The 13028-nt window shown below is 33.8% G+C and overlaps 2 protein-coding genes across 26 annotated transcripts in view; one reads left to right on the top strand and one right to left on the bottom strand.

Annotated features, from left to right (window-relative positions):
• Positions 1-13028, top strand: part of LOC108976888 (supervillin) — a 423491-nt gene that overhangs the window by 291360 nt on the left and 119103 nt on the right. For 24 of the 25 annotated variants that reach the window (XM_018946306.1, XM_018946288.1, XM_018946286.1 and 21 more), the window contains one exon: positions 479-917. In XM_018946306.1, the coding sequence (XP_018801851.1) occupies positions 479-917 (439 nt within the window). Of the gene's footprint in view, positions 1-48; positions 242-478; positions 918-13028 lie in introns of those variants that run through there. The other variant, XM_018946308.1, reaches the window with a different exon arrangement.
• Positions 3045-4390, bottom strand: LOC108976894. The gene is made up of 2 exons (XM_018946316.1): positions 4089-4390; positions 3045-4015 (listed from the first exon to the last, which is right to left on the bottom strand). The coding sequence occupies exons 1-2, from the start codon at positions 4215-4217 to the stop codon at positions 3137-3139; spliced, it is 1008 nt and encodes a 335-aa protein (XP_018801861.1). The 5' UTR covers positions 4218-4390; the 3' UTR covers positions 3045-3136.

Below are 13028 nucleotides of genomic sequence, written 5' to 3'. Positions count from 1 at the left end.
GATTGTTTCTTTTTAATCTTTTAATTAATTTTTTTTTTTATATCTTTTTTTCTTAAAATTTTTGTTTTTCTTCTGCGCATATTCACGCTTTGTAAGCGCAAAAAGTGAACATTTAATTTAATTATAGCATGGATGCAATATGAACGTTATGCCATTTTATAGCAATAATAATTTTATGTCAATGTGAGACCGATGAATGCTGGTAACACTGTTATTTTCCTCTGAAAACAAAAACAAAATCGTGGGTATTAAATTTTCTTTATTTAACTATTTTTTGTTAAAATAATTAAACTGTTTACTTATATACTTTTACTTTTCCGTTTTTATGTAAATAACAGCGCATGTGTTCTATTAATTGAGTTACGTGAACAAATTTAGCAAATCCTTTGCAGCACATACAACATAAAATCATTTCAGATTTTAGCGCCAAATTCAAACAAATTATAACTAATTACTTTTATTGTTTTCATTCACACAGTTGCCGCTCAATTGCTACCAACCAAATCGGCCTTCGAACCACCGAAAGGCATACTCAAATCCAAGTCCATCGGTGTCGGCTTTATGCCCATGGACTTGAGTTCCGAATTGAAAAATCGGCTGAAAAGCTCCACACACGCCTCCGTCTCCAATCTGCGCAAATCGGCAACGACACACAACGCCAATCGCGTGCAGGATGCGTATGTCAGCGGTGCCGCAACCGCAGCGTCCGGTGGCGCGCCACAACACGACGACGCTGTTAGTCTCGTGCGTAATCTCTCGAATTTGGGCCGTCCACCGACAGCGACGAGCGGTGGCGCCGGTTTGCGTGGTGCTGACACAATCGCTTCCACCTCGGAAGGTGAAAGTTCGGGCGGTCGTGAAGTTTCGGAAATAATTAAAAATAGCGCCGTTGCACGCCGGCGAAAACTGAATGATGGGTGAGTGTGAAACGAAATCAATGCTACTAACGTGCCGTTGTTCGACTGGAACTACCAAACATACATACAACCAGACCAATGTAAACCTGAGAACCCACTAATCGCACGTCAGTTTGCTGAAATCCGTTGCTCGTTCGTTTTGCAAGCATTTCGTATAACTAAACTAGCTGAGCTAGTGTCTAATTATACTAATTTAGAAACTTTAAAGCATAAGTATTAACTTGTCGACTTGCGTACAGTTATAAAAGTATGTTTGTCTATGTATAAGTGAAACTAATTTTCTAGTTGTAGGATTTAATTTGCTAAAACTCTCGATATGTGTACATATATATGTTAAGTTGTTTATGGCTTGTATGTGTGTTGTGCGCTAAGCTCTAATACTTTAGTAATTATGATATGTACGTTGAACTAATGTAAATATTAAATATATGTATGTGTATAAATATGTGGCATTTTTGTACGACTCCCAAAACAAATTAACCATATTTTTGTAATCACTTTACGAATTGATATTGTGCAACTAAATGCTAGTTTTAATAACAAATATATAAATATATATATGTATGCATTAAATTTGCTGCTAAATAAATGAATTTGTATTTCTCATGCCAAAAAAACAAAAAAGGCTTAAAAATGTATATAAAAAAAATATTTTACTAATAATATTGCTAAAACGCAAACTAATATTATGTAAACTCGTATTTTGTCAGAAATAAATTTTTGTACTAATTCAATAATTGCTAATTAACATTAATCTATATGTGTTTATAATTATGTGCACTTGTATGTATACATAACATGCAATATTTATTACGAATTAGTCGCCAAAGGCCTCATATTTAACAAAAAATTGCACAACTGTTGACAAAGATTTAATTAAAATTTTTTTTAAATTTATTTTGATTTTTTTTTAGTTTTTTAATTTTTTTTCAATTTTTTCATTTTTATATTCTAATTTTTTTAATAAATTTTATTTTTTTTATATTTCATCATTTAAGAACTGCCCTAATAACCCTTTAAAAATCCTGCCTTTTTCTGATAAAGTACCTTTATAAACTGTTAAGCTTAATTAAGTAATTATGTATGTATTGTGTATGTGGTGTTTTTTAAAAAAAATTAATTTTGAAATTCCCTTTCAACATTAGCGCCGCGGCGCTTTTTTAAAATAATGTCCAATTTCCACACACGCCACGGTTGCTTGTGAAATATCACCTCGCAACTGAACGCAGGCCCTTAATTTGTATATATCCCTCCATGCATACCCACACATATGTATGTATACATACGCATATTGAATAGATCCCATTATCGTAAACTCTATATATTTCAAAAATATCGCCTTTTCACACCCATCAACAGCAAAGTAGTTAGATGCGATAGTTAAAAAATTTTGAAAACGCCACTAACAGCAACAAACAACAATTGACTGCACATGCACATTTGAACAGTTCTAAAGATTAAAAAAACAAAAAATCAACTAATCTAAATGTATATATAATTTTTTGTTTTGTTTTTTGCAATCGAAACAGCTACCTAGCTCAAGTGAAACCATCAAGCAAATTTTGGCCGTATCAGTTTAAGCCACAACCACCACCTCAACACGAACAAACTTGAGTAACGCTTAAAATCTACAACCAAAGCCTGAAATGACAATGTATAACTGTCCTTTGAGAAACGTATTTAGCAAATAAGTTTTCAAAAAACCAACACGCTTACACAGTTTACAAATATATAAACGATATGGTTTTACGACATAAACTAATTGTTATAACGAATGCTTACATACGCTACATACATAAGTATGTGCATAGAAAATGTAAAACTTAAGTTAATTATGAATTTGTTTATTCTGTTATGCCGTTACGCAGCTATTGTTTGAACATACGGAAATGCTGTTTCCCCACGACTTTTCAATTACGTGAAGAWAACGTAATAATACTCATGTATTAATAAAAGTTAACCTTTTTCGGAACAAGTTTAYAAAATTGTGTTTTTATTACGCTTACATGTGAATATGAATAAWTTACTGTTGCAGCGTTGCTTGAAATTTACGCTACCATAAATAAAYACAATTACTTTTAATGGTTACATATTTTAATTTTTATTTTATATTGCCATGACATTATATTTTCCACAAATAATTTTCGTATAAAATACTAATTAAAACTTTAACATTTTATATCAAAAATATAACTATATATGTTAGCTACTAGAACAAATTACTTGGCAGTCGGTGATTGTGTTGACGTCATTGACACATGTGTGTTGAACTCATAGTATGGCGGTGTGCATTCACCATTAAAAACGTCCTCTGAATTAATTGTTATGGAATCCTCCAATTGCATAGACTCCGTATTAACATTAATAAAGTCATCTAACCTAGGCATACCATTAACACTAATTTCTTGCACCATTTCAACATATTCCCGACCAGCAAGCTCCTCGGTATTTTGCGTGCTAGGTAGTGAAATGGGTTGTTGCACTTGACTTTGTGGCAAAAGATTTGTTGTAAAATCGGCTGCATTTAAATGTGTAGTTTGACTGAGCGGCGGTATAGGTACAATATCTGAAGGCGTCTGTTGTAGTGGGGTGCCATGCAACTCCGACATTGCAGCCTCGATATCGAGAATAGGTGAAGCTGCAGCACTGTCTGCACATGTATCCTTTTGTATAATATCAATTTCGGGTTTTTCACTTTCGATCACATTATTATTTTCAGTGTTTTGTGTATCGCAGATTGTGTGCTGTGCTTCTTCGGGTTGCGCATCATGCAATTCTTGCTGCTGTCGGTCGTATTCCCAAACTTCTAGACGCATCAAATTTTCTTTTTTTCTTTCGCACCATTCCCGTTCGCGTTGTTTTCGTATTTCATCATCACTATAGAGGCATATGTTTTTGTGTCGAGTTACTGCTTTTACTAAAAGTTTTTGAGTTTTCTCTTTCGTCCAACGTTGTATGCGTCCTTGGCGCGTGAATTGATTCACAAAATCTTGCACAGGATTCCAACGYTGCATTAAAACGCGACATGGTAAACGTTGACACAATTCTTTCAGCTTTTCTTCATCAATTTCACGTTGCAGGTCTTCCCGTGTGGGTATCTGTGGTAATTTCGTAAAATTTGAGTTATAATTTCATTCAAAATTTTTTGWTAGACTTGCGACCAATACTCACGAAATCTTCGACGAACAATTTATAAAACTCCGGATTTTTCATTCGTTCTTCTTCAGTTATGCCATATTCGGCGTATACTTTTTCAGCTGTAAGATCTTCCAATCGGAAGAGCATATTATTTGGATTCATTTTAATATATAAGATTACAATTAACCGCGCATTTACAAGAAACAAAAAAAAATATATATATATACAAATATAACAAAGGCCTTTACTCAAAGGAATATCAACAAAATAATATCATTTTCAGTTTGGCGTTACAAATTCGTTGCTAAAAAGAGATAGCCGCTGACTGCACTGACTTTCATGAATTGGTATGACAACAATCGTGGGTATTGCCATATTTTGTAAATCCGATAAAAGTTAACGCGCATGCGCCCAAAAAATTTACTCTTTGCAGGTTTTGTGTTTACTATAAATAAATGTAGTGAAGACTTGCTAGTTGCTAAGTTTTAAATATACATTACAATTACGTATGTGTACAATCACTCTGTGCAATTGCATAGAAAATTCAAATTTTATTTGCCTCTCCCACATTCTTGTCTGTTTGTGGAACGCATTGCAGTCCAATCGAACCCATGCAACACTGTGTATTAAAGCAACTCGACGCTAAATGTCGACACACAGCAATATACAATAACTGATTGGATACAACGAAAATAAAAGCAAAGCTTTAATATTCAAAACAAACGCGCCGAAATCGCGATTGACATTTGAAAACAAAGAGCTGAGTGCGCCAACGTAAATTTACTCTTTGTAGTATACGTATATATATATATAAAGTTTATACTATACACAAAACTAAACCTTCGTCTTCCGTACACCGGCGCTTTACATTTGTTGATTCGTTGCACCAGACGAAGGTGCAAGCCGGTAGGTACGAAGAACGCTAGCACAGAGAGCAGCCAATTGGTGGTAGCTATTGGAGCTCCAAACAAACAGCTGTGGATTGGGGATTTGAAGTGAGTTGTTGGCAGCAAGAGTACGTTGAGGTAACGCTACGCACAAATATATCCATATTTATGTACGTTTGATTGTAAATTCCAAATGAAAACAAACGACGTCTGGTTTGGCTGCGTCCGTACGTGAAGAGGCATACTGGTAGCAGTTGAGGCGAACATTTTGAATTCCCTTTTGTGCTATGACGAGTCAAGTTAAAGCGTTTGCTGGAGAAGGTGGTGTGTTCGCGAGTACGCGTATTTGTTTTTCGAATTATTAAATATCGGCGCGTAGCTTGCAATATAAACTAATTTGCCTAACTGTGTAAAATTTTTTTGTGAAAAGTGATATTTAATTTTAAAGCATTTTATACATAGAATTTGATTTAATACTCGTTAATATCGTAAATAGTACGTAAAGGGCGGAGAATCCAGCCGGCTGTGGAGATATAATTTTTGATATCTAACACATACATATGTGTGTACATTAATTTCGCGATTCGCATCGCTGACCAAAACAAGGGTCGTCGTTGCTTGGTGCGGCGCAGGCAAAAATACAGCTGGCGGCACATATTGTAATGCCGAACAGAGTTCCGTCGTTTTTATGACCATAAAAGTGCAAAATAAAAATTAGGTGATTAAAAAAGTAGAGCAAATTTTTTAAATTTTTATAAAACGTACTAAATGGTGGCTCAGTATAATCGTGTTTGAAATAAATTGAAACCATAAATTGATTTGCAGCAATGAAAATGGTTTTAAATAATTAGAACGTACAATTGTTCTAAAAAGATTGTGTCTACAGCTTATACAAGTGCATATCAACAATTGAGAAGCGTATATAGGACTGCAATAATTAAAATCAATCGAAAATGCAGCGTAAAAATATGTAAAACGCTTTATAGTGCATTTATTACTCAGCGTTCAATATTTGTGTGTAGCTTCTATGCACATGCAAACTTGGTTTTAAAGCTGCACCGCCCTTGTAAATAAATAAATTTGTATGTACATCCATCATCAGCGTTATTAAAAGTTTTAAGGTTAGTAACAAACATTTACTTAAATTGTAGTGATTTGAAAATATTTTTATCGTTGCTGTTTTTAAATACTTTCTTTCTGTAGCGTGCCACAAATTGCATACTAAAATACTGTCGCGAAACTTTTTCGAAAAGGTCCAGTTTATGCAGTTGTTGCTTTAAGTTTTGCGCAGTTTGGGTGGTGGGTATGAAAAATGATCGGTTATGCTCCCAAAAAACCTTTAAGGATATTTGTTTTCCATGTGAAAAAATTGGGTTCATTATGTTGTTATTCTTTACTTTCTGTTCTGTCATATGCGCATATTTTTGTATGAAATGACATTTGAATGAGCGTTTTTTAAAAACCGTGTATGCATAATTTTTTCAACTTGATCGTTATATTTGTCAGCCGGTCAGTAATTTATTTGTTTTTTATGTGTTAAGTGAAAAATGAGGATTAACAGTTCTTTCTTCAATTGTATATGATGAGAATTTTGTTTTTAAACATTAAACCTGAAACTTGGTTTTTGAATGATAATTCAGATTTTGAAATGCGCAAGAATAAAACTGGAAATGTGACACTTTAAGCAAAATATGTGCATATTTATGCATGTGTTTACACTTTCGATGCTAAATTTAAGTTTAAAGCTCTAATATTCTTATTTTAAATCAATTTATGCCACACATGCACTCCCCAACAGGTTTGGTTTTTGACTTTACCATTTCTTGTTTTAAGAAGATGTTAAGAAATTCAGTTTAACTAAAAAATTATTCAATTCAATTACATAATTGCCGTTATAACATATTACTTTCGCGTTTTACTAGCCCACCCACGCCCACCTCCAATGTTTAGTGGCTTGTAACGCATAAATTATTCGCGGATAAAATACAAATTACCCATTTCATCTCTACAACAAATGGAGTTTCCCATGGGATTGGGTTTAGAGCATTGTAAATGCATAATTTTATTTAAATTGATCATTTTGCCCTGTTAATTGGCTTTCATTTTTGTGGAAGGCATAAACTATGCATGAATTTGCATATTTTATAATGAAAGATGATTTGTTTACTTTACTTTTCTTTTCTTATTTACTTGCACTTTCTTGCCGTTGCCGCAGCTGATGATAGGTCGGTCACCATGAAATTGTTGGAAATAATGTATGCATAATAAAAATTGAAGATTTATGAAGAGAAACTTGACCGAAACTAAAAGTGAGTTTAAGCACACATGTAAATATCTATGAATGGCTGTAAAATGCTTATTTGAAGCACTAATGTATCATGTCACTGAGATACTGTGAACTTTTAGGTTAACATCTTTTCATCTCAGCCGTCAATACGAATGAATTTAAAGCACAGCTGAGTTACTCTAATGTGCTAATGAGCTAAAATATCCATATAATGTTTGAAAGAAGAATTAATAATGTAATATTAAGCAAGTTGTGTGTCAATATATTGATTGAATTAGAGAGTCTTCTGTTATTTATAGTGATGTTTTGTAATGTAAATTAAAAAACTACTGGATTTTTGTTACATATATAAATAATTATATGCTTATATATACTATGAATGGACATAGTCCTGTCTCGTAGTTAAGTTTACCTTCAGTAGTTTCGCATCAAAGCCAATCTTCTTCAAAAGAACAGTGAAAATTCTATAGTTTTTTTAAAACTTGTTTATTTTGTTATTCCTCTGTTTCAATTTGTAGTCAAATGTGCTTTGACCTAAAAAGGCTTGTCTGTAATAAACTTAAAAATAACAACTAAATATTAACACATAAACATTTGAGCCAGCATATGCCTGGTTAACATTGCATTATAAACAAACAGCTGTAAAATGCGCCAGCATTAAGCCAAATAAAGATCGAAATCGATAAGGCACTATAGCAGCATGTTTGTATATATAAACAAAGAAGCAAATGTGATTGTTTTTATACTAAGTAAAACTGCAGCTACGCTTTGATGCTCGTTGGATATTGAAAACGTGACTTCATTGAGTAATTAAAAACCACTCGTCGCCTTATACATATGTGTGTCTGTAACAAATTTATATGTATTTCGAAAAATATACAATCATTTGAATATCATTTAATACTGATAAATTTATGTATATTGTATACTAAATCATTTTAAAGCCATACAGATCTTCAGGATGCTTAGCACATCACCGAACAAAAGCAATATAAAATAGAAATAAAGTAAAGCATGTGGCAAAACAAAATGCATTTATCGTTAGTCTAAATAAAAGTAGAAAAACGTTCAATTTAACGCCACCGTAGCTCTATACCATGCACAGTTGTACTTTTTATGGCATAAAAAGGGTATAATCAGTTATCTTGTTTTCTATCGATCAATTTGTATGGCAGCTATATGCTGTAGTGCTCCAATCTGAAAAATTTGTACGAAATTTGTAGCGCTGAATTGAACAATAATCCATGATAAAGTTGCGTGAAGATATCTTTACAAATAAAAAGTTTTCCATACATAAATGTCATTCTGAAAGTGCAGTTTGTATGACAGCTCTATGTTATGGATGTTCGATTTGAACTATATATTGGAAGATTGTAGCGTTGCCTTGGAAAATGATCTATGCCAAAATTCGTGAAGATATGTTTTCAAATAAAAAAGTTTTCCACACAAGCACGTGAATCGAAATGTTCAATTTGTATGGGAGCTCTGGGCTATACTGATGCGATATCAGCAATTCCGACAAATGAGCAGTTTCTTGGGAAGAAAAGAACGTGTGGAAAATTTCAGTTCGATATCTTTTTACTTTCATGTCTCCGACGTTTCTTTTTGGGTGTTACAAACTTCGCAGCAAACTTAATGCCATAAACTCTGTAGAGGGTATAGAAAGCGAAGCAAAACAAAAGCATTCCAAATAAACACTTTTAGAGGTAAGTGAGTTTGTTGTAAAGTGAGTTGACTAATAGCTTAATGCGCTACATAGAAACTTATACACAAGTAAGCTGCTATTTATGTATATATGTATGTATGTATGTATGTATGTATGTATGTATGTATGTATGTATGTATGTATGTATGTATGTATGTGCATGCAGTTCTGTTATGTGGAACGTGAGATGATTTATTTACGGAAACACTCCGCCACACATATCTATTAAATGCAACATGGTAATGCAGCGGTTTTCTAAATACATACAAACATATATATTTATGTGTGTGTGTGGATTGGTAGGCCGTTCAACAATTGCACGCTTTATGCAGTCGTGTAATATTTTTTGTACACACGCGCAATTAGATTTGTAAGTCTGCTAAAAGGCCAAAGAGATAAACCGTCTGTTTTGCCTAGAAGCCATTTACAAAGTGGTCTTCCTAACACCCACAACACGAAAACAATTATTAAATTTTCGTTGAAGTCTTCAAGCTTTAAAAAGGATTGTTTACAAAAGGCGAACGCATAAAGTATACACATATACATATCTACATATGTATATTACATATATTGAGATATAGCGGAAACGTCGCGTTTGCTACTTAAGCGCAAGTAGTCAGCAGCCCGCCAGACAATGACCCTATCCAAATCGAAAGCATCTACCTACTTATCTGCGCCACCTTCCTGCCAGACACCGAATGCTTTTGTGCAGGCGCAGCACACACACACACACAAAACAGGTCATTTGGCGATAAGCAGCAGCAGCGCGCAGCTAGAAGAAGAGGTTAATCACCCGCAGCATCAATTGCTCAGCTGTTCATTGATTCTTTTAAAATATTGCTCATAAATCAATATATATATACTATAATATATATGTCTACATATGTGTATCAATCATTTTTACTGTAATTTACTTAATTTTTTTCTTTTTGTTTTTGTGTCTCCGCATGTAAATGCATTTAGTATCAGGTTGTTATACGCTTCTCACTGCAATTTAAACTAAATATTTATTTATAAACTGAAAATTCGCGAAAGTTGATATTTTTGCAGCATACCTTAAGGCGTTGTAACGGCCTTGACAAAATGCTGGTAACCTGCTGGAATTTCGTTTAATACAAAGCTGCAGTCGTATTTTTGTTGAAAATTTTATCGACCAAAATTTCGATTCGAAAATGAACCTCAAAAACTATCGCTTGTTTGGCAAAAATTGAAATCCTGTCAATGTAGAAATTGCCATTATAATTTTTTTTTTGACAAGCATCAACCGAAAAGCAAATAGAGAATTTCATCATTTATTAAGCACTAAGCCGTGCACAGCAGCTGTTTTCGTTTCGCCATTTCTCTGCTCGCTATCTTTGCCTCGTACGCGCTTATCAAAAATCATACATGAGAAGACTTTTTTCCACAAAAAAACAAAACAAAAAANAAAAAAAAAAAAAAAAAAAAAAAAAAAAAAAAAAAAAAAAAAAAAAAAAAAAAAAAAAAAAAAATACCGACAAACAATTGCGCATACATCATAAGACATGTTAGCGCAAGTTTACAGATTAAGTAACCGTAGCGGACCCGCATTTTTATACGACCGCGGACTGTAAACCTGGCACTATGTCTTGAAATTACTTCAGAACATTTTTTCTTCCTACCTATGTTTCTTTAAATATCAGGTATAAATTAGTCGGATTGGCTACTCTCTAATTCTTGCCGAATCGAAGACAGCTAAAAAATTTTAATCGAATTCAATTAAATTCAATTTCAGAAGAAGCCTGGCTGTCTCATAAAAAGTGTACTAAACGCTGATGCTAGCTGCGCTTGATTATGCCAGTTTATACCAGATGTATGTTCGGTTCTTTACTCTTGTAATTGAAGGCAGCTTTAATTAAAATTTCCAATTTAGTAACATTTTAATAGAAGCGTTTGATTATGCCAGTCTCTATAACCGTTTATACCAGAACCCATCGTTTCGTCACTATGCAAAGTTTAGGTTATTGAAGACAGCTGTAGTTAAAATTTCCAAGCACAGATATTGATAGTATATAAAATATTTCTAGTCGTTGTTTTATAAAATGTATGTATTGCCAATAAAACCTTAGAAATGTGCATTGTAGTTATTTACAAACAGTTTACCTAGCACAGGCTATACGAATAATCAAAGTGTCAATGTGACGAGCCGAGCCGTTTTAGCTATGTTCGTCTGTTTATCTGTATATACTTCAACTCGTCCCTCAGTTTTTGAGAAATCAGTCTGAAATTTTGCACACGTTCATTTCTCCCCAAGCAGCTGTTTATTCATCGAAAGCGCCGATATCGGACCACTATAGCATATAGGTGTCATATAAAATGAATGATCGAAATGAAGTTTTTGTATGGAAAACTTTTTTATTTGACAAGATATCTTCTCAAAATTCGACGTGGCTTATTTTCCAAGGCAATACCACAATCTCCGAATAAATTGTTCAGATCAGACCCCTATAGAATATAGCTGCCAAACAAACTGGTCGGTTAAAATCAAGATCTTGTATGAAAAACTTTTTTATTTTGCAAGATATCTTCTCAAAATTCGCCGTGGCTTATTTTCCGAGGCAATACCATAATCTCCGAATAAATTGTACAGATCAGACCACTATAGCATATATCTGCCATATAAATGGTCCGATCAAAATCGAGATAAATGTATTTTTATACCCTTTTCTGCTATAAGAAATGCGTCGGTGAAGGGTATTATTAGAGCTGCGATATACTCAAAGGTTGTTATACACATTCTGATCGAGTTTTCTTCTATAGCTTATACATACATATGTACATTTATACAACAATAAAATATGTCTGTCTGTATTTTTGATCAAGTAGGCGTTTGCTCGCCATGCAATCTCTATCCATGTCCAAGTTGTTTGACAAGCATAACAACTCATTAATATAATTTTCGCCGTAAAATCAGGTTACTTCGTAACAACAACAACAAAGTGAATTGACAAAGTATCAAATGTACCAAAAATGTCACAGTAATCGAACTATGCTTTTTATATCTTGAACTATGTAATACCTTTTCGCATTTCGTTAATGATCATTACGTACATACATGTTTGTTGAAGGCAGCACGCAAATCTTCACGCAATCGATCACGTCATAGACGGTTTCTAATTACTTTCCTGCTGGCTGTTATTTTAGTAGTTTGTTTTGGTTGTATTTTGTTTTTGTTTTCTTTTGCTTCTTTACACCGTTATGGTAATACTGTAAAAGTGGAAGAAAGTAAATGAAAACAAAACAAACCAAAAACAATAAAAAAACGTAATTATTCGAATAAAAATTTATTCACGTTTTGGGGGGCACCTTAATTGGAAGTACACGCTTGTTGTTGTTTTACGCATTTAATGTTGTACAAGTAGCTGTTAAATGGCGCTCGTTGCATAATATGGTTTTATGGGTCTCTGAGTCGCGTCATACCCAGCTTTCTAAGTATGTTTGTAGTACATTGTGCGTTATTATGACTGTCTGGGGCCATCCAGGAGAATATTTAGTACGTTTTATGTCATATTTCTTACTTGAATGCACCCACGAGCTGATTAACGGTTCTCAGTGGATTACTGTGCTGTGCACGTGCGTGGTTTTAGTCAATAATTTTCAGGTATACCACTAGGAATTATTTTTCAAAATGAACGGGTTTTTGTACCATTATATAATAACGGATTATTATCGTTGATGCCTTTAATGGGTTACATGGGTTTCCTCGGGTAAAAAATATCCTTTTTATACTCCCGCAACAAAGTTGCTAAAGAGAGTATTATAGTTTTGTTCACATAACGGTTGCTTGTAAATCCTAAAACTAAAAGAGTCAGATATGGGGTTACATATACCAAAGTGATCAGGGTGACGAGTAAAGTTGAAATCCAGATGTCTGTCTGTCCGTCCGTCCGTCTGTCCGTCCGTCCGTGCAAGCTGTAACTTGAGTAAAATTTGAGATATCATGATGAAACTTGGTACACGTATTTCCTGGCTCCATCAGAAGGTTAAGTTCGAAGATGGGCAAAATCGGCCCACTGCCACGCCCACAAAATGGCGGAAACCGAAAACCTATAAAGTGTCATAACTAAGCCATAAAT

Source organism: Bactrocera latifrons, unplaced genomic scaffold (assembly GCF_001853355.1).
Source record: "Bactrocera latifrons isolate USDA-ARS-PBARC rearing strain unplaced genomic scaffold, ASM185335v1 scaffold_81, whole genome shotgun sequence".
NCBI lineage: Eukaryota > Metazoa > Arthropoda > Insecta > Diptera > Tephritidae > Bactrocera > Bactrocera latifrons.
The sequence above is the reverse complement of the archived record's forward strand: the minus strand, read 5'-3'. Positions and strand labels throughout refer to the sequence as shown.